The 22,112-nt window shown below is 32.8% G+C and overlaps 1 protein-coding gene across 4 annotated transcripts in view; it reads left to right on the forward strand.

Moving 5' to 3' along the window:
* The window catches only part of LOC126780225 (ecotropic viral integration site 5 ortholog), a 48,572-nt gene that overhangs the window by 17,452 nt on the left and 9,008 nt on the right, over nt 1-22,112 (forward strand). For 3 of the 4 annotated variants that reach the window (XM_050504509.1, XM_050504511.1, XM_050504512.1), the window contains exons 3-16: nt 3,200-3,330; nt 4,501-4,665; nt 9,997-10,229; nt 10,299-10,490; nt 10,738-10,902; nt 12,362-12,556; nt 13,095-13,253; nt 15,005-15,238; nt 15,484-15,702; nt 16,187-16,294; nt 16,633-16,824; nt 17,936-18,103; nt 18,744-18,839; nt 20,708-20,809. In XM_050504509.1, coding sequence (XP_050360466.1) covers nt 3,240-3,330; nt 4,501-4,665; nt 9,997-10,229; nt 10,299-10,490; nt 10,738-10,902; nt 12,362-12,556; nt 13,095-13,253; nt 15,005-15,238; nt 15,484-15,702; nt 16,187-16,294; nt 16,633-16,824; nt 17,936-18,103; nt 18,744-18,839; nt 20,708-20,809 — 2,319 coding nt within the window. In that variant the 5' untranslated portion in view covers nt 3,200-3,239. The remainder of the gene's footprint in view (nt 1-3,199; nt 3,331-4,500; nt 4,666-9,996; nt 10,230-10,298; nt 10,491-10,737; nt 10,903-12,361; nt 12,557-13,094; nt 13,254-15,004; nt 15,239-15,483; nt 15,703-16,186; nt 16,295-16,632; nt 16,825-17,935; nt 18,104-18,743; nt 18,840-20,707; nt 20,810-22,112) is intronic. The other variant, XM_050504510.1, reaches the window with a different exon arrangement.

Raw genomic sequence — 22,112 nt, forward strand, 5'->3', positions numbered from 1 at the left:
AACAAAATAAAGTGGAAGTTCATCACAGCTTAAGTCCAGAAATTGCTAAAGTTTTCTGCTATGAATGCCATAATCTTACGCTCGTAATTCATTTCAATCGAATACTCAAAAAATCTTTTATTTTACTTGAAATGCCAAAATTTAAACTTCACTTGTTGAATTAATAAATAATAATTCAAATCAACTAATATCGTGATATGGTGATCATTTTTTTATATTTATTATATAGGACGTCGAAGAAGTGATATATTTTTATAAACATGTATAAAAATATATCACTTCTTCGACGTCCTATATAATAAACCAAGACAGAGAGAAAATCAAATCATTACACTCAAACAACCAATATTACTTAAGCAATAAATATAATTATTTGAATTTAATATTTTTTCTGTACCTTCTAAGGCTAGGTATGACGTACACCAAAGTTTTTCTTTTAACCTCAAACAAGGATCTCATCAGTTATTCTACCAAAAAACAATCTTAACTTATATAATAAATGCGAAAGTGAGTTTGATTATTTGCTTATTTTTGCGCTTTCACATCTTAACTACTGTTTGAGTAGTCATCATGAATTTTGAATTTGATGCATACATACATGTTGTCAGTTTTACAGAAAAGGGCATAACGTTCACTTGTTTGGGCTTCGTGCAGGCCCGTATGGGTAGGTACCACACACTCGTCACATATTCTACCACCAAACAGTAATATATTACTATATTGTATTCTGATTTGAAGGGTGAGTGAGCTAGTTGAACTACGCCTGTAGTGTAGACAAGGAACATCATATCTTAGTTCCCAAGATTAGTGGCGGATTGGCGATGTCAGGAATGTTTAATATTTCATACAGAGCCAATGTCTATGGGTGGAGTTTACTATCCATCGGGTGACCCGTCTACTTGCCCATTTTATAAAAAAAACAACTGCATCTAGTTATTTGTTATCTTGTATAAGTAGTTATTTTAATGTAAATGTCATATGATTCAGTGTACTTCAAGCACAAGGCATGGTACAGTAAGTCTAATTAATACCTGTTATCCAAAAATAATATTCATAAACGCCTGAACGAATGACCTTAATCGTTTATACCCGCCCACTTGGCGTTGGCAAGTTGAACTTGAGTAATGATAGATTCATTTTATATTTTTAAATAAAACGTACTATTTGTCCTATTGATAAAATTATTTAATGATCAATCGATACGTTCTATGGGGGAGGCTTTCGTCCAGCAGTGAACGGCGAAAGGCTGAAAAAAAAAAGAAAAAAAATCGATCATCATTATTCCATATATCGATAGATAATAGCGGAGATTGCTCAGTGGATATATGATGTGACACATATAATGGTTATATATGAACCACAGTTTTCATGTGCTAAATTTGTGCTTAATGCAGGTTTTCATGATTGAGTTAAAAGTCTGCCGCGAGTTTTTCCACCAATTCGCATTTGGTAAGGGCCCCAGACGCATTCAGAGCATGGCATTAATCAATCAGGTGCTGGTTGGAAATGACCTCATTCTGCGAGAGTGGGTTCCCTGTATCCGGGAGCCCCCCTAAAAATAGAGGCCCGCAGAAGCAGTCTTTGAAAAGTAAAATTAAAAAGTAACAAAAACTATATGTTACTCTGTTTGTTACCTAAACAAATGAACTGATCGTAATTAAATTTTACATAAAAGGAGCTTGGAACCTGGATGTAGACAAAGGTTGACACGAGGTTTACTGGAAAATCCGGAATCTAATGGGAAAATGTATTCGACGCGACGAACAACTCGTCAGCTTATATAACTTAAACCATAATATTAGCCAAAGTCTCTTTGAATTTATTATCTTCATCTTTAAATATATTTTAAAACCACATATATAATTGATCATATGTCGAATAAAACGCCTTTGTTTTTAATTTATTGTCTTATATTGCGTTCCATTGTGTTAAATATCCAACTAATATATATTAATTAAAATGTCAATTACCCGACGCATCACGAATACATTCCCTCGTGTAGCGCGCACTTTTAAGTTATTATATATTAAGTATGAATTTACATTATAACATTCGGTTTTTTAACTAGGAGTGGGATTGATATATATGCATATATGGCTGCAATGCTATTTACGTAAATGTATACTGTGAAGGTAATAGAAATAGGTATGTACACTCATTTCGAATTTTTGAAATTAAAAATTATGAATTGAGATATAAAGTTTAAACATAGCTGTACCGACAAAATCAAATGTCATTTATATATCCGCTAATAATACTCTCCGTATTACAACAGTTTTATTTTAAAAATTGAGTTTACCTTTTCTTAAAACCTTGGTTACCCTAGTAGTGACGGATGCACGGCCTTCATGCTTAGTGGCCGGCCGACCGCCGCGAGTATCACTAACTTTCACCTACACGGTTTCATCAAAACTCATGCGATCTTCAGCTCCCTAATCTTTAATGTCGTGAAATTTCCTGTGTTTACATGTTAAACATTTTTCATTTTATTATTTACTTTGTGCATCGTTATCGCATCTCCAGTCAAACAATTCCAGACAGAATTTAAAAGTCTAGGATTAAACCAGCCTAATTTCCCAAGAGGCTTACGCTGACTATTTAATTACTGTCTACTTAGCTCTGTCTGTGAGTATCTGTCTTAGAATTATAGAATAATACTATTTCTATTATTTCTTTCTTACTTTATATATTAAAAAAAAAAAACATAAGTTCAAAACATAGTGTAATGTTATGCACACATTATATATTTTTATCCATGCTCTTTTTGCATGTTACTGTGAACCTAATAATAATTTTATTCTATGGTGAAAGTACACCATATATCATGGAGGTGATAAAATATCCAAATGCATGAATGCACTCTTTTATATTTTTAATTCATTTCGGGTAATGGTCTTAATCATTCATACAAATTTAAATAAGAAATATTGCTTGGAAACTTATACCTGCCTACCAGCGTTATAGAATACCTATTTGTGTATTGTGTAAACATTCATAAAATGTGCATGTCGGAGTAATCGATGATTCACGTGTAATTAAGGCGGGTGACGTTTCTTTTAAATTATAGAAAACAAAGTTGAAAATTACAAACACACATTATATACAAAAAAAAAACATAATTATATAAAATATGGGTTACTCAAGGAATAACCTATAGGAGTTAGTGAAGCGATGGATCTGACGTAAAGTTGTGGTGCAGAGAGGTGCTCGCGTGCCCGCTATATGGCAGAGGCCTCAACATGAAGGTGGACGCGGACGGCCGGGAAGCAGCAGCCTGCAGTGCTACTCCGATTGCTAGTAATACAGAGTCGCCTGTCTCATTCCTTGACGGTTTGTTGCTGATTAACACACTAATACGCGCTCGAGGATTTCGGTCTGTCTTATCACGGTTTCAACGTACTTTTTCGGCATTCGACGTCATCTATAGAGCACATAATATAAATTATAAAAGTATTATATAAGTATAAGCTTTTAACTTCTTAAAATAAACCTTACTTTATAAAATTTTCATAAAATTCAATAGACAAGAAGTACATATACATTAACGAAATTCACAGGCGAGAGCCCTTTAGTGGCTCATCCACTCAGACCACTCTGGTGTTTCGTTCATTTTAATAAACAGTATTCAGAAACATACGAAGCATTTCATTGCATCGTCAATACGATTGATACAGCAGACAGAAATTCTCATCGTACTCGAGAGCATGCACTGTAAATACGCCTGCATCGCATAACCCCGAAACTAACCCGACACTGCTTCACCCCTCACTTCTACTAATTCAACGATGAATTTAATTTCAAGGATTCAACCTATTGCACACTAAATTCCTCAATGTTATCTAACAAAATTATCAAGCGACTATATTTTAATTTAATTGCGTAGCGTATATTTTGAATTACTAATAATTTTAATAAAACTATTAATTTTAATACAATTATTTTTGAACGAGATTGTAATATGTGTTTTGGTAATGTTTTAGTTATTATATAATAACATAACAGGTAACGTATTTGTGAATATATTTTTATTGTTTGAATTATATGATAGAAGTTAGGATCGAAGAGTATTTAAAATAGGAGCTATTTTAGGAAGTGAAAATTTATTTATTTTATATCTTACGTAACCTAGCTTCCACTACGAGAACGCTAGTTCCCTTTACAAGATATATGAAACACTCGAACTAACAAACAATCTCTCGATAATAACAATACATGATCAATAATAACGTCGTGGATAATAACACAATACACGTACGTCAGCAAAAACTTTTTATTGCAATCACAATAGAGAAACAATTACTTCGTATTGATATAAAAGGAATTTTAAATTTTCAATGTAAATAATTTTATTAGAATTTCAAAATAAAGGACCTTGTTTAGTCGTAAAGTATACTTGGCAAGTCTCCGTTTTTAATAAATGTATTTTACGTGTCATTAAATTAATTTATTTAAAGTCAATCATTTAATAATCTTCTATTTATACTGTTTTGTCGTCTGCAGACTGCGGTGTAACCACCTTAGATTCGATCCCGACGCCCGAGAAGGCATTGCTCGCCAAACTGGAGGAGGAAAATCGGAGGATCGAGGCGGACGCGAAGTGCCCCTCGCTAACCACAGTGCACAGTCGCAAGAGCTCTGATACGTCACAGATATCGTTAGCTTCGGGTAAGTAAATAAACTTTATATATATTATTAACTTAATTCCGACGTAAAATATGATACACTACTAAAATAGCTTGTCAATATACTAAACAGAGAAACTTTGTCGTATCTAACATAAGGAGCTTCGCAGAGTAAATGACACAGCTATGTCAGCTATGCTTCGCAGAGTAAATGACCGTAACAAAATTACAATTTTAAAGAAATGTTTATATATTGTTACATCGATTTTTTCATTTGTTTCATTAATTTGTTTTCTTTAAAAAAAACAGCTTTCCAAAAACAAATTAAGCAATTGGAAATTCAGCAACTGCAAACTCATTCGGGATCTTTATTTTAGATCTACGCGCTTGATTTTTGTTACTATTTACGATTTGCACGACCATTCATATAAAGTTTTTCACTGAAAAACTTTTGATTGAAATGTAAGACAAAAGGTCCGCTGATTTTAATTTACCAATTCGTCTGCGTTATTTTTTTTCCGAACCGGTGTTTTGTGTAAATTGAAATAAGATTTTCAACTAGTTTGATACTGGATTTAAAATTATTTACAAGATTCATTTCATTTAATTCAATGCGTGTTGCAACAGATACGTGCTCAAATTTGTTTCTGTCATCCCGATCAAGGATTGCTTATTATTTATTGTAGACCCTTAACTGCCAGGATTTGTTACAATAACAGGCTTCAGAATATAACTTAAGAAGTATGTTATTACATAAAGACATGACAAACGATTATTTCAGTAAGACTTTAATTCTAGATAAGACAATCAATACGGTGGAGTTAGTTAATTACAGTTAAAAGAACTCCATCGTAAATCTATCGTATTCCTATCGTCTCAACAGCGCCACAGTGACTGATTCAACAAACAAATATGTGTTTTAAATAAATGTGATATCCGACAGGTGATATGGTTTTTCGCAAAAGTAAAATACGCTTACCACGCCTTTTAAAAATAAAACGAAAAGGATCTACAAAAAATCCCTAATAAATGTAATCTAGGGATTATTTTTAAATATAAGTAATTATCCAGTTTTTATGTTAATAACCTATAGCATTACGAATACAGATAAAAAAATATAAAAATTAGAGGACAATTCTTGTTTTACATTCTATCGATTTTTTTTTATGTTTTTGGTCAAACTTTAATTATATAGTTATACTGAAAACTAGATCTACCTATGCAAATCAAGTAAAAGATTAGTAATTTAGTTTTTTTAGCCGCTCTTGGGCGAACGCTTCTAAACTGTATTTGGTGTGTCTTGCGTCACATTTGCGCGCGGCGTTGCGTGGATTTACTTAATGTGTTACGTTTACTTTTATGCGCAATTTTCGTTTCATTGCTTGCGAAACTCGAATTTAGTTCGTCTTTAAAACCGATTTTAGAATTCAGCTCGTAATAAGAGCATTATCTCTTATCTCAGTTTCACGTTGATAGCGAAGATATAACATGTACACAAATTACTCAGTTATTTTTAATATAATTTTGAGATGAGTGAGAAAAGTGAGTCAAGTGTAAGTGGACTCGAGTTTTATATATCAACACTTATTGATAATATTTTGGGTATGTAGATATATTATTTCACTTATAATTTAAATTAATTTTTAAATTAATTATTTTAACAACAGGGTAAGTTGTTGTGTTTTTATAATGTCGCTTAAATGCTTCTCCATTATTCTAAAATGAACAATTATTTCATTTAAATTAATTATTAAGGCTTACATTATATAATTGTTTGTAATTTATTCATACGTTTTATTATATTCAGTCATATTTTTAATTAAATTATCGGTCAAAAATAGATGGTACCCTAGACTACGCCTTACTGACGTTCATTATTATTATAAATTAAAATCGAAATTAAGCTTATATTTATATATTGCATTCCACTATTTTTTTATTAATACTAAAAAAGGCACCGCAACCTTCAATGTTAACGTGTTAATGTAAAAATGTGTACATTTTCAGTTATTCATTATCATATTTGATGATAATAACAATAAAAATTAATCGTCAAAATTGTACGACTTTGTCAACAGAAAACGTGCAGCCTGACCGAAGTAACTAATACGAGGCTAAATTGAATTGAGTAATAATCATGTCGAAATATTTTTATGTATTGTTATATTTTTGCGAATTTCACAAGACAATATATTAATTAACACTCATAAAATACTATTATTTTATGCATTATTACTGTTATATTATATATATACATTTTAATTTAAAGTTAAATTAGCAAACGTGACATTTGGTTGTAAGTGGTCCACTCATAGACATTGGCTATTAAAGAGCGGCCAACTACACCAATAGTAACTCATATGTTATGCCTGTTAGTTAGACTCACGATTCAAAATGCAATACGGTGTTATAATAACGTTAGGGTAAAGTAATAAGTACTTCAGCGCAAATACGAGAAACTACTAATTTTATGCTTGTCAATATTATGTTCGCGAATGTCTTTTAGTAACTTGCAAACGATATATAACGAAATCACATGTGCAGTGCGACTATTGTAAAGCAAAAGTACTACAACGATACAGTTGAACAAAAATCTCTACACTATAACTTTATTTATTGTACAACATTTACCATAAAATGCAGTTAATACACGCCATTTACCATTAATCATGCAAAGCTGATCAGTCCGCGATTGTTTTTGATGATGTTCTTAAGTTATATGACTTTTATATATGACTACTTATCTTTAGATATCTCAAACTACAGCTCCGTTTGCTATCGCTTCGATTTTTTAGGTTTGTTTTGAAACTATTTAACGAATTTTAAAATACTTCAATGATGTAATAATATAAAAAGTATTGAAAATAATTTAGAAATCCAAATCACGTACCAGCTTCATCGAAACTATTATTGACAAATACTACCTAAGTTTGTGAGGTGAACTCAAATTAATAAATAATGCTTATTCCACCCAAAGTATCCTTACTTATCCAACCCAATGATTACAGACAATAGCGATTTTAAACTAATTTGCTGGTTAACATTAATTGTAGTTGCAAATTAATTGTGTTTTAATTAAAGCAAAGCGAATGTTCAAATATCTCGAAGGTTTAGTTGTAGGTTATTTTAAGCAATATTTCAACCTTTATTTAAAGTATAATTGCTGCTTGCTTGCAGGCTCGCGAAATCATAATAAACGCTTGTTGGAAATATAACTTACTTGTATGTTAAACACTTAATATGTTTAATTATTATAAATTTAGTAAAAAAAGTTTGATATTAATTGAAATAAATACTTGTAAATATATGTTCGAACACAGTTGAATCCCACATTCACAAATAAAACTTCCGATACTTATACTGCTTATCCAGAATAACAAAACAGTTAATCAGAATCAATGAAAAAAAGTTGAGAGAAAAAAGATAGTCTTAATGGTTGTTAAATATAAGGTCAGGTTTATATTATTTGTTTCTAAGCTAAATGTGCCTTAGGATGTCATTTAATAGCTTTGAAAAAAATGTACAACTGCCGATTAACTGACTGCCAAAGAAGACACGGTTTCCCTAAAAGTCCCTAATCACACTACGTAACAAGATCAGTATTCAAAATATATATTAGTAAATAAAGTTTAATAAACTGTACATGTTTATCTAAATGTTATAAAAGCTTTGAATATTCGTTAATATTCATGCAGGATTAATCAATATATTTGTATAGGATTATTTTTGTTTGATGAAAAATAATAACTAGTAAGTTTTATGCCGGTTCGTCTCGGTAGAATCTACATTCCAAACCGGTGTTTTACTTTGTAAGAGCCTACTTAAATTAAGTTTATTTTGATTTTGTCCGGAAATTATGGTAACATATTAAGGCCCCATTCTCATAAGCTGTCGGCGGGCTATAATGTATAATTGTTGGCTTGTTATAATTTATATATATTGTGTATCCTATTTATGTCTTTGGTCCTATTCTCATTGTGTTCTCCATGCGCGCCTGCTCATAAAAAAATTAGTTGAAAAAGTTGAGTCTCATTGTCTGAATTGTTATTTATCTAACATTGTTTTTGAATCTAAAATGTGATGATAAACATACGTTACATATATGCTATAATTATAAAGTTTGAAATGGGTTTAGTTATTTTAGATAACATATTTATTTATTTAAATTATTAACAGTTAGTCTAATAACGACACAGAATCTGCAATACGGCCCCAACGACTTACTATAAATGCGTACAGCTGCCGACGTCGCATATTTGTGTATTGTAAATTAAATTTTAAGTCGAATACAAGATACTTGTACATAATCACTGCTGGATATAAGTCTCCGAAGGTGCGCCAATGCTTTCGGTTCTACGCTTCCAAACGGGTCCCGCTACCTTCTTAATGTCATAATGAGATATTTCGTTCTTGCAAGATAGTATTGTAGCTTGCATGAATACCTATCAGTCACATGTTATTATGAAATATCTAAATCTTATTTTACTTACATCTTGTATTTCATAATTTCTTTTCTGACGAACAATGTCGTCTTATTCAAGCGAACACGCAAGGAATAATTAACAAATCAATGAGCCATTTTCAACGCAAACACTAAATCCATTACAATCAAATTACTGCTGGTAAAGCTTTGTGCAAGCTCGTCTGGGTAGGTACCACCCACTCGTCAAATATTCTGCCGCAAAACAGCAGTACTTGGTATTGTTGTGTTCCGGTTAATTGTTTGTAATTACAGGCACAAGAGACATAACATCTTAGTTCCCAAGGTTGGTGGCGCATTGGTGATGTAAGCGATAGTTAACATTTCTTACAATGCCAATGTCTATGGGCGTTGATGACCACTTAGCATCAGGTGCTCGTCCATATGCTCGTCCGCCTTCCTACTCTATAATAAAAAAAAAATCGAAAAGTTCAGATTTTTTTTGTGTATGTTCAAATCTAATATAATATACAGTGATAATACACAAAACGAACAAAATAATATTCGCATTCGTCGACGTACGTAAATAATGACTGACGACTACGAATGACAGTTGACAAGTTAGTTTTAACGCTCTGTTACATACGAGTCAAAATAAATAGTTTTTATTTTTAAATTAATATATCAATATTGTTTTTTTTCAATTTAGGTACATATAAGCTATATATTACATTGTACTGTTCAAATCGTATAAGGAGTTGTCTAAGTTTCTGATTTCTAAATAAACTTAACGTAACCACGTGTTGTAAATAATTTTGTTTTTGATCTCCTGCTCCTACAAATATATTGTTAGTAAAGAAAATTGCTATAATATATGTATAAGTATTAATAAAAAATATACAGATTCGCCCTCTTCCCATAAAATAAAATACTCACCCACTAAATATTCTACAGCAACAAGCTCAAGCCATGAAGAGGCAAAGGTCGAGAGCAACGGCGAGGAAGATTTATGGAGTCTCTGGGGCAGACTGGTTAGCAATTGGGAGACGGAGTGGCGTCGTCGCAACCAGTTCGTACGAGAACTCGTTCGGCAGGGGGTCCCTCATCATTTTAGAGGCATCGTATGGCAGCTACTAGCAGGAGTCGATGCCTCCCCTGATAAGAAGCTCTACGCGTCTTATATTAAGGTACGATATTCTATAACATGAAGTAGTAATTTATTGATGCATATTTTTATTATATTATTGAAATCATAGGCCAAATCAGCTTGCGAGAAGGTGATTCGTCGCGATATCGCTCGCACCTACCCAGAGCACGATTTCTTCAAAGAAAAAGATGGCCTCGGTCAAGAATCCCTTTTTAATGTAATGAAGGCGTACTCGCTCCACGACAGAGAAGTCGGCTACTGTCAAGGCTCTGGTTTCATTGTTGGGCTGCTATTAATGCAGGTAAGGTTAATAAATATATATTTAACCATATAGTCTTTTGATGGTCACCTAATTTATTCGAATCAATTGCATTGATTATGAATCGAATATTTTTAGGCTTATTTTCTCTGTACTATCTATCTATATTATCTTAATTAGTATGCTTCAAGACTATCTCGGTTTTAATGTTGCTCAAATTTATTAATATTTTGGTCCGATTAAGTCGATTATTCCATTCAGACTTTCAACGATGTGGGTTAATTAACAGATGCCCGAAGAGGAAGCTTTTGCAGTGTTGTTGAAGATAATGCAGCATCATCGGATGCGAGACATGTTCAAGCCGAGTATGGCTGAACTCGGCTTGTGCATGTTCCAACTTGAGAACCTCGTTCAAGAGCTCTTGCCTGATCTCCACGTACATTTTCAGTCTCAGGTTAGTTAATTATAAATATTATAATATAAATTATTTAAATTGAACTATTCCTCAATTTAAAATGTAACGTTTCGTTTCTTGGCAAAAAAGAAAGTTAGAGAGGTGCAAAAATTCAATTGTATCGAATCCTCAAGGAAGTAATTATCCGGTACATAATTTGCGGAAAGGTATTTAATAGTTGTAAGGTACATATTCTATCGTTTTATGTTGTTGACATAAAAATATAAGAATAAATTATTCGTTGATATTTTTTCTAAGATCTGTATTATACTCTAAATATACCTGAAGATTTAACTACAATGTTTTCTAAAACCGCCGATCACGAGGTTATTTGTAAACCCAAAGTAGTCACATGAATCAGTGGTGCTTGCCCGGGCTTGAACCCGCAACCATCGGTTAAGATCCACGTGTTTTAATAGCTAGGCCATCATGGCACATAAACCTACCTAGACCAGTGCTGAAACAAATACCTGTATAATATTTTTACTACAAATCATATCAAGTCTAATTGCGAGATTGCGCAAACAGTCGTCAATTACCTTTGTGTTTCCAACAAACTTAATATTATAGAGTTAGTGTTATTCTGTTGTATTTTACATCTCGTAGGAATAGTGGCTAACTTAAAAGACCGCGAGGTCTGAGATCAAATTCGGAATCGGGTTAATAAAAAAATATTGTGTTTTTCTCACGAGAATTTCTCAGGAGTACCTGACGTAAACCTAAACATCGTGTCCTCCTATCGGATTATGAGAGTCAGGGAATAGAAAGTGCACTTGTGTTTCAATCGGTCAGGAGGACATCACTAAGTAGAATATGAACTACTATTGAACATGACGATATCCAGGCTGGCTTGTAAATTATTCTTGATAGCCTGAATGCAACTAACTATTTAAATTTATGCAACACTGAAGTATTCATATTTCAATTTGGTAATCTTGAACTGCGAGGCGAAATTGAAAATATTAGTAATTAGCGAAATACGGAAACATTTCGTGTCCGTAGTGCATTTATTAGTCATAGCAGGTAGCGCAAGTAAATATCGCATTAGTCAGCGTTTCTAGATATTCATTGATTGGAATAATACAGCAATTATATCTTAAGTGATTGTTTTGTACATTCAAAACAATCACTTTTGAATAGTAAAATTGAGTAAATTAAAGTTTGATTTGAGCTCTCTAATCATAATCATCACATTACCTCGAGATGTTCATCATCAGAACTGCTTGAAAGGAAATTATGTGTTTCACTCATTCATTGAACAACACGAAAATAACAACAGCAATAGCACACCCAAACATTGATTACCCATAATATTAATAGTAATAATATAGATATATATTATTACAAGATTACGGGTGTAATACTTGACAACTGTGTCACAAAACTCTTACAATATCTTCCATTAAATAGATTCCAATCTTATTTACACGGCGATACATACGATACTTTCTTTTAACAGAGCTTCAGTACATCGATATACGCAAGCAGCTGGTTCCTGACACTCTTCACGACTACACTCTCGCTACCGCTAGCTTGTCGTATCATGGACGTATTCCTCTCTGAGGGCATAGAGATTGTGTTCAAGGTCGCTCTAGCATTGCTCACGCTTGGCAAGAATGATATTTTGTCGCTGGATATGGAAAGTATTCTAAAGGTAATTAAATAATTTTAAATATTATTTTATGTTTTGAAAAAAGATCCCAAACAATTGGACCAAATGATTATAAATAGGCATCACTCATAGCACTAACTTTGCAAGAATAATAAATCATATTTTACATCAATCATAGGTTCTAAAACATTAAGTTCTTTGTTTAAATTACACTGGCTAACAAATCCTCTCAATCGAAATACAGCAATAGTGAATATAGATGTTTGTATTTAGCGGTAAAATGGTGCAGATTATAAATATCTTCATTATTATTAAAAACTTCTAATATTATCCCATTGTTGTAGATTTCATTCTATCAAAGCTTTTGTTATTTATGATATCTTTTGAGACGACAAAACTGTCGTTTTATATTTCTTCAATCCAGGTTTTATTATTGTTTCTTCATGAGCAATTGTGAAGTGTTTAAATAATATTATATCAACGACAATCATATAACTATCAAACACTTAACGATTAACAATAAATTATCGCATACAACTGTCCATATTATCATTATTTATCTATAATTATTTGATAACAGTACATGCAGAAAGAGTTGCCGTCGAAAGCGGAGGCCGATCAGGACGCGTTTATGAATCTCGCATATTCAATCAAAGTTAATCCTAAGAAAATGAAGAAATTAGAAAAGGAATACACGGTTATAAAAACTAAGGAGCAGGGAGACATTGCTGTGCTCAGAGTGAGTGGGTTTTTACATGTTAATAGCTTTACAAATTATAAGTATACAAGATCATTGCGTAATTAATAAAAATATTACTCATTGTCAATACCCGATCGTTTGAATATAATTATAAACATTTATATTGACTAATATTTTTAATCTCTTTTAAAAATATACAGAAAAAGTCTTGAATTTGTACTTTCTATATTATATTTTTAATATCACGCCTTTGACAAGTGCCTTGCGATTTATATTTTACTAGTAAAAATAGTTGACAGACTTTACCTGTCTGTGAATATGTACCATTGTCACGGCGATTGGTTGAAAGGTGCTTATATATGTATATATTATGTATAGTTTGATGTGCAGCAACGCCATTGTGACTAGTGACAATAAATAATGGGTAATTATAGTATAAAGTTAATAAAAAAATTATATAAAACCATTACACTTACTTATATTGGTAATAAAGTCTGCCACTGACCCGGAAAGAAACACATCAGACCTGAAAAGAACCTGTGAAAGAAACTCAGAAATAGAAACAAATTCTCCCAAATATATAATATATGTCAACATTCATATATAAGATATGTCTTATCCCCATAAATAAAATATTTCCTTGATCTAGCCCCGGATTTATGCCTAGGCTTACAAGGCACTGACTAGTGGCCTCGCCAGGCGTGTAGCCCCAACAAGCCAAAAATAATATAATTTTACTCTATCAATCAATCAACAGCCAATCGTTGTCCACTGCTGAACATAGGCTTCTCCCAAGATGCGCCAAAGCTCCCTGTCCTCCGCCTTCCGCATCCAGTTGGTGCCCGCCACCTTCTTAAGGTCGTCGGTCCACTTATATATCTATATATATTGGAGTATCTTTGAAGGATAAGATCAGAAATGAGATTATCCGGAAAAGAACCGGAGTCACCGACATAGCTTGCAAAATTAGCAGGCTGAAGTGGCAGTGGGCTGGTCACGTATGTCGTAGGACCGATGGCCGTTGGAGCAGACGAGTCCTAGAGTGGAGACCGCGAATCGGCAAGCGCAGCGTAGGGCGCCCTCCAGCCAGGTGGACCGACGACCTTAAGAAGGAAATTTTACTCTAACCACTTCCGAATAGGGACAAATGTCAATGTGTCATTAACAAATATCTAACTACCCCGGCCTGCCCTGACTTCGTTGAGGGTGAACAATTGTCTTTTTTACGCTAATAATGACTTAAAGGAGGAAAATACACGCCTTGGGTTATACTATTGCAATTTCACTGGTAAGTGTAAGCTCGTCTGGGTAGGTACCACCCACTCATCAGATATTCTACCGCTAAACAGCAGTACTTGGTATTGTTGTGTTCCGGTTTGAAGGGTGAGTGAGCCAGTGTAATTACAGACACAAGGGACATGACAACTTATTTCCCAACGTTGATGGCGCATTGGCAATGTAAGAAATGGTTAACATTCCTTTCAATGCCCAAGTCTATGGGTTGTGATGACCACTTAACATCAGGTGGCCGTCCGCCTACCTATTCTGTAAAAAAGAAATCATAGGGATCTCTTTTTTTTAAATAATATATAGCTATGTTACTCGCTGATAATGAAGCTTTCTGTATATGAAAGATTTTTTAAATTGGTTAAATAGTTTTTAAGTTTATCCATTACAAACAAAGTTACAAAAAATCTAATCTTACCTTTTTATAATGTTGGTAAAAATGTAACTCAAACTAAATAAAACTAATATGTGTATGTACGAAGACCATTAATGTTCACCCACAGTGTCTCCGGCAAGAGAATCGTCTACTAAAACAGCGAGTTGAACTCCTCGAGAAAGAAAGTTCGGCGCTCGCGGAACGCTTGGTCCAAGGTCAAGTAGACCGAGCTGAAGGCGAAGAAGAGACTTTCGCTTTAGCCCGAGAGGTTCAAGCATTGAGGCGAGCCAATATGGACGCTCAGCAGAGGTTAGCAGTGGCCCAAGACGAGATCAGGAGCTTGGAAATGACTATTGCAGAGGTACTCTTGAAAATTTATAAAAATCTCCTCGAATTACAATTATGAAAAAGTGCTTAAAAATTATGCATTGCACATAACGACAATAAAAAAGCAAAGTAAAGTAACTCTCTGTGAATGTCCCACTGCCGAGCTGAGACCTCATGTTATTTTGAGGAGAAGGTTCGGAGTCAAGTCAGCGAGGATGATAGCTTGTACTAATAATAAAATAACGCATTTCTAGCTAAACATTTAATGAAATTTTCCAGAACAATTCCCGTCAATCATCTCTAGAAGGCACTGAAGGTAACAACGCAAAAGGCGAAGAACTCGCACGCTGTCTTCAACGAGAACTCGTTCGTGCCAGACTCGATGCAGCGGAGAGACAGGCTGCCGAGAGGGAACTGAACGCTAGGATCGCAGAACTAGAAAATGAAAACAAAATATTAAGAAAACAACGCGTGGATAATAACGTCGCACACTTGCAGGTTGGTTTTTGTACAATGAGGGTCGAATTTAGAGGTCTGGAGGCCCCCGGGCAACAAATGAATGGAGACCAGTAATTATTATCGTATTTCGTAATTAGTTTAAATAATTAATTCTGAAAAAAAAACAATTCTCTTAACAAATATATGGTATATATACTTTGATTTGATTATATCTTTGTACATAATATAAGTGTTTACTCGTCGGAATTGGGACTTTTTTTTTTAATAAATCACTATTGTGTATGTAGCTCTGAATGCAACCCTAAATCCGGCTTATTGCAGTATAATACGAGCTGCTACGATTTACTCTGCGTTAAACGTTCCCATTCAATTTATTATCATTTCAGTTTTTTATACTTAATGTGTTTATTTAATTTGTTTCGAGCTCACGATCGGCATAAAAATAACATTTATTAACTAAGATTGTCAAGCAAATAACTTAATACGATAGTTTACACGAGCTTTATGGATGTTTTATTTCTAGGATGAGTTGATAGCAGTAAAACTTCGCGAAGCAGAAGCTAATCTTTCGTTAAAGGATCTACGACAACGTGTCACCGAATTATCAGATGCTTGGCAAAAGCATTTGCAGGTAATATCGTCTTATTTTAATTACAACATATCATTTATAACTATTACTTATTAAAAATCTTTTCTTTTTTTGTATATCTTATAATTGTCTACTTTTGAAAACAATAGGTTTTGACTGTTAATCTGATGAAGCTAGTACTTTGTTGAAATTCAGTTTTACAATAATAATTTAATTCTGGGAATTCATAAAAGGCCAAAATAATATTTACTTATGTATAAAGTAAGGAATAGGAAATATATAAAAATATTCAACAAATTATTGAATCCCTTATACCCATTGTTATATTTCTGTCTGATATAAGATATTTATTTAAACTTAAATTATAAATTAAAATACAGGAACATAAACAGGAGGCTCCGCCGCCACCCGCTCAGTCGAATGTTGTATCAGATATAATGGCAACACCTAAAAAGTTGCTGCGTGCCTGGGAAGGCAGGTCCGCGGACATGCAGAAACTTGAAGAGGAATTGATGACTATTAGGATAAAAGAAGTCGAAGCACTTACTGAGTTGAAAGAGCTCAGACTTAAGGTAAGGGAAGCAGACGAACAATGGCTCTGTCTTTAGACTCTTGGCACTCTTATACTGGTGCACTAGTATTCTTACAGGTTTTGATATTTTTTTTCTAATAAAGAAATATTAACTTTTTTTATAGAATAGGAAGGCGGACGAGCATATGGGCCACCTGATGGTAAGTGGTCACCAACGCCCATAGACATTGGCATTGTAAGAAATGTTAACCATCGCTTACATCACCAATGCGCCACCAACCTAGGGAACTAAGATGTTATGTCCCTTGTGCCTGTAATTACACTGGCTCACTCACCTTTCAAACCGGAACACAGACGAGCTTGCACAAAGCTCTACCACCAGTAAACTAATCTTTATACCATTCAATTCAATTCAAATTTATATCTACCAATAATTACACTTACAAAACAATCGAATATCTGCGTTACATATTTGGCGAATAAATTAATCATTTATTTAAAATTTAATTACGTATACCGGACTTTCAAAGTTTTGTCTAATTACTTATTAGTATAATAATGTTGTCCTAACCGATTCCAGCCGCGGTAATCTTTCTGAACGGAAGTCAAGGTTAAAAGTTTACTTTACAAAAGTGTGCGCAAGCAGGCATTTTCTCTTTTCCTATTATCATAGTGTAATAAGCAATCTGATGTAATTGGGGAGAGTTCATGCAAAATAAACATTGGTCAACTTCCTCCTAAAACTTTGATCTGACGCTGAGAACATCTCGACATATAAACCCAATAAAGTTTTATTTATCGAACTTGAAAACCCATGACATTCGAATCAATACTTATAAGCAAGCACCACAACAACGAGGAAATGTTGAATTAAACCAGCAGTTAATTCCACATATGAAAAAAATATTACAGAATAAACAAGTGACTATTGTGCTATAAGATTTTAAGTATATGAAAAGTAAAAACCCACCACTGACATCTTTTCTTCTTAATGAGATTTACAGTTTTTCACATAAATAATATTTTAATCCAATTCAATCATTAATGTGAAAGTAAAACGAATTTAACTCATGGACTTTGGTTAAGAACCACGTGGTTTATCAACTGGACTCTTCAATACATTAGTTGAATATTATAAATGAAATTTCCAGGAAATGGAGCTCCGGACTCAAGTGCAGGTGTCGACGAACCAGCTTCGCAGGCAGGACGAGGAATTAAGGCAGCTACGTGAGGCGCTCGATTCAGCGCTGCAGAGGGAACGAACGCTACAGACCAGGCAACGGGAATTCCAGCATAAATATTCGGATCTGGAGAGCAAGGTATTATGACAAGGAGTATTCAAAAAAGTATTAAAGACATAATACTCAATACAAGATTATACATACAATAACAAATGTAGAGTTAGCGATTTTTTAATTACATGCACAGGATGTAAAAAATGAAATGCGTTATTATAATTAAAAAAATAACAGCTGAATTTCATTCCGCTTTCATTCAATTTAATTTTTTTTATGACTTCTAAATTATTTGTAAGAGTCCACTTAAATGGAATACATATATTTAGATTTAATTGTTTTGCAAATTTAATCAAAGTCTTAGAGATGTTTTTCATTTTCTTTTCTTATTTTATTTTTGTTCGTCTTTATGTCTTTTTTTGCGATGGTTTATATTATAAAAAAATTTATATTGCCTTTTTAATTATGTTTAGCTGGCAAGCGAAGCGAATGTCTTAAATACTATTTCGGAAAACTGCTATGTGAAACTAGACTATTTAGAAGTGAAAATTTATAATATTAATATACTCTTTATTTAAATATAATTCCATAATGTATATATTACATACAATAAAATACTAAGCAAAAGTTACAATTGATCTTACTAAGCTGGCGCTGTTCGTGATTATTTTTATCTGTTTAAATATTTTGTTATTATTTTTTTAATTATTGTAAAAACCCACAGGCGAAATATGAATCAATGCAAGCTAATATAAGAAACATGGAAGACGCTCAGAGGATAGCCGAATTAGAAACTGAAGTATCAGAATATAAGTTAAAAGTAAGTTACTTGTAGTTAATATATACATAAATCATAAATCAATACATGAATCAATAAAAAACAGAAATGTCATATATAAAAACGTTGTTCAGATTCGACTTCAAAACACACTGTCATTCTGCCTCAAGAAATTTAACTTCAAAACCACTAATATAGTTTTTGCAATCAATCAAAGTTACCTGAACTCCGACTAAATTTAGATTATATATATATATATATAATAATTCTAGTTTATGTACGAGTTGACTTATTTTGGTTAATTTGTAAAATATTATTTACAACTATATCGTATCGTCACCAATCTAAGTATCGTCGTATCGTCGTATCGTCGTATCGTAACCAATCTAAGAAGGAGTAATGATAAACAAACATTACACGAACATATTCAATGAGATTTGTTTACAGCTCTGTTACATTATGCACTAAAAACAGTTCTTGATTAATTTATATTTATATATAATACACTATTTGACATAACTATTTAAATTCACTTCAATTTTACTTTCAAAGTTTCGTTAACAACCTCATCGACGTTCAAGATGCAATTTTTACTGGTGGTAGAGCTTTGTGCAAGCTCGTCTGGGTAGGTACCACCCACTCATCAGATATTCTACGGCAAAACAGCAGTACTTGGTATTGTTGTGTTCCGGTTTGAAGGGTGAGTGAGCCAGTGTAATTACAGACACAAGGGACTTAACATCTTAGTTCCCAAGGTTGGTGGCGCATTGGTGATGTTAGCGATGGTTAACATTTCTTGCAATGGCAATCTCTATAGGCGTTGGTGACCATTTACCATCAGGTGGCCCATATGCTCGTCCGCCATCCTATTCTATAAAAATAAAATCACGAATCTACAAGGAATATCATAAATTTTCGAGCAATGGGATCACGTCAATTCAATGCTGAAGTTGTTTATTTGTTACAATAAGCTATATATGGAACAGAAATAAATATATTGGTATGTGTGTATAGTATACATGTAAACAAAGCTAAGCTCAAAATATTCAACTACGTGTAACAATTTTAATTGTTTTTTTTTTTTTAATTTTAGCAACATTTCTTGATTATCTATGTATACTGCAAGTGTACTCTGCACTATTTTAGATTAGAAATGCTTGTAAAGTCGTTTGCTTTAGCACACTGTAGTTTTCTCCACCCAGGCCGGTCGACGACCATCAGCTTTTTAAAAATACATAATAAAACAGAGCTACGAGCAAATGTCATGGAATATATAAATGATTGTTTCTACTGCATCTTCGATTATAAGCGGGTACGGATTATGGGTATATATGTATTAGGCAGCGCGTGTGTTGTAAGTCAATTTATACTTTTGTGTGTATTTTTTAACTGCTAAGATATATTTTTTATTTGCCAGCTCTACTATTTAAATCATATTACGCAATGCCTGACGATTTAATCACAAACATAATTATAACAACAATTATTTATATACTCAATGAATGTAACATTATAATAATACGGTAAAACGACATCGAATGCAATATTAAACCGGTGGGTCAAGCGTGTAAAACCTCACCAGGTGCGTTAGCCGAACATGTTTTTAGTTAAATTTTTAATCAATACTCCGAATGTATAGCAGTTGCATGCAATGTATAGCGAGCGAGGTCATGCAGAATAATTATATAAAAGTCCAGCTTAACCAAAGTATTCTAAATTTAAATTAAAAAAAAAACATCAAACGGTCGGCCTAATTTTATGCAGCATCTGGCTTTTGTATTTAAGCCTGGCAACCCTAAAAGGGAAGAACTCGCTATATGTAAGACTTTGCATTCAAAACGATAACAAAAGTATTTTGCAAAATAATTATAGTTGAATATATTAATAATTTCATTTTCAATTTAATTCAGAACGAAGTGATGGCGACGGAGGGCGAACTAAGAAGTAATAATATGGACGATTCAGACAGAGTTCGCGAATTGCAGGAGCAAGTCGCAGAGTTGAAGGCCGAGGTAATTTTTTTTTCGTTAAACCTCATTTAGCGCGAACTAAAAATTAAAAAATCTAATTCGATTTTATCCAAAGAGGTCATAAAGTATTGCCGTGCCGTTTATTAATCAAAAAACTAAGATCTTTCTAAATGTAATACAATTTACTCGCTGTTTGGAAAACTTACTTGCGATTAGGATAATAATTAAACAATCACACTACTAATCGGTTATGAGTTGTTTAGGTATTTTTGAGGTTGGTAGTAATTCAATAATACGAATAAAATAGAAATATTAGCATTTAATGTCACTGTGACATCGATATGTTGGTAGTAAATGTCGTAGGGCATTCAGTTACCAAAATATTAGCAAATGGTTGCACTGCTCTTCGTTGCTGCAACTGCGCTAATTCGCATGCAAAATCTACAACGACATATCTTGCTGGTTAAATGTTTATTGCATTAAAATTCAACGTAGGAAAATTTGTCTAGATTTTACGGCATGAAACAGCATGCCTTGAGCATATCCCTAGACTCCTTATGATTTTTTTTTACTTTATTTCCTGCTTTTATAACAGAATATTTTGTTTTAATAACTAATAATGATAAATAACCGATAAATTCCACTAAAAAAATACTTCTTTATCTAACTATACTTACCCGACCACATTTACTACTAACGGACATTTAAAAAAATATTATTATTCGTTAACATGACTTATATAAATTCCCATAAATGTTTTTTTTTATAATCTGTATTTAAAATATATAATAGTTTAAAAATCGAACGTAATAAGGCTACACTGATAATGTCCTTTTTGTATTTTTAATTAAATGTTTGTCAATTTATAGGGATTATACCTCGAGAAAAATTATATCAACACATTTTGATTAAGGAACATTTTCTAACATTTAACACATTTGCTTCGCTTGTAACCCTGTTGCATTTAGTTGAATTAGGTGAAATTTTTTAAAGTAATATTAATCACGTTTATGTACTCGATTTGTAACTGCTGTCTGAGGCAATGATTTGTTAACACGGCAAATGCAACTCTTTCAAAACATATATATATGTTCCCGTCGAAATGAGAACAACTTGTATATATTAAATATCAATTTGTGTTATTTTCGATAAAAAAAATATTTTTTAAAGACACTTTTGTCGACACGTTTAATTACGTTTTAGTTAATTGTCGTTATGCTTAATAAATTTAAAAGCTTATTTATTTTTTTATTAACTTTTAAAATATTTTAAATTAATCGGCAGTTTCAACTAAATAGCAAAGGTTGGGTTCAGCACGTCGGACGATATGCTTTGTAAATAATCA

Source organism: Nymphalis io, chromosome Z (assembly GCF_905147045.1).
Source record: "Nymphalis io chromosome Z, ilAglIoxx1.1, whole genome shotgun sequence".
Classification (NCBI taxonomy): Eukaryota; Metazoa; Arthropoda; class Insecta; order Lepidoptera; family Nymphalidae; genus Nymphalis; species Nymphalis io.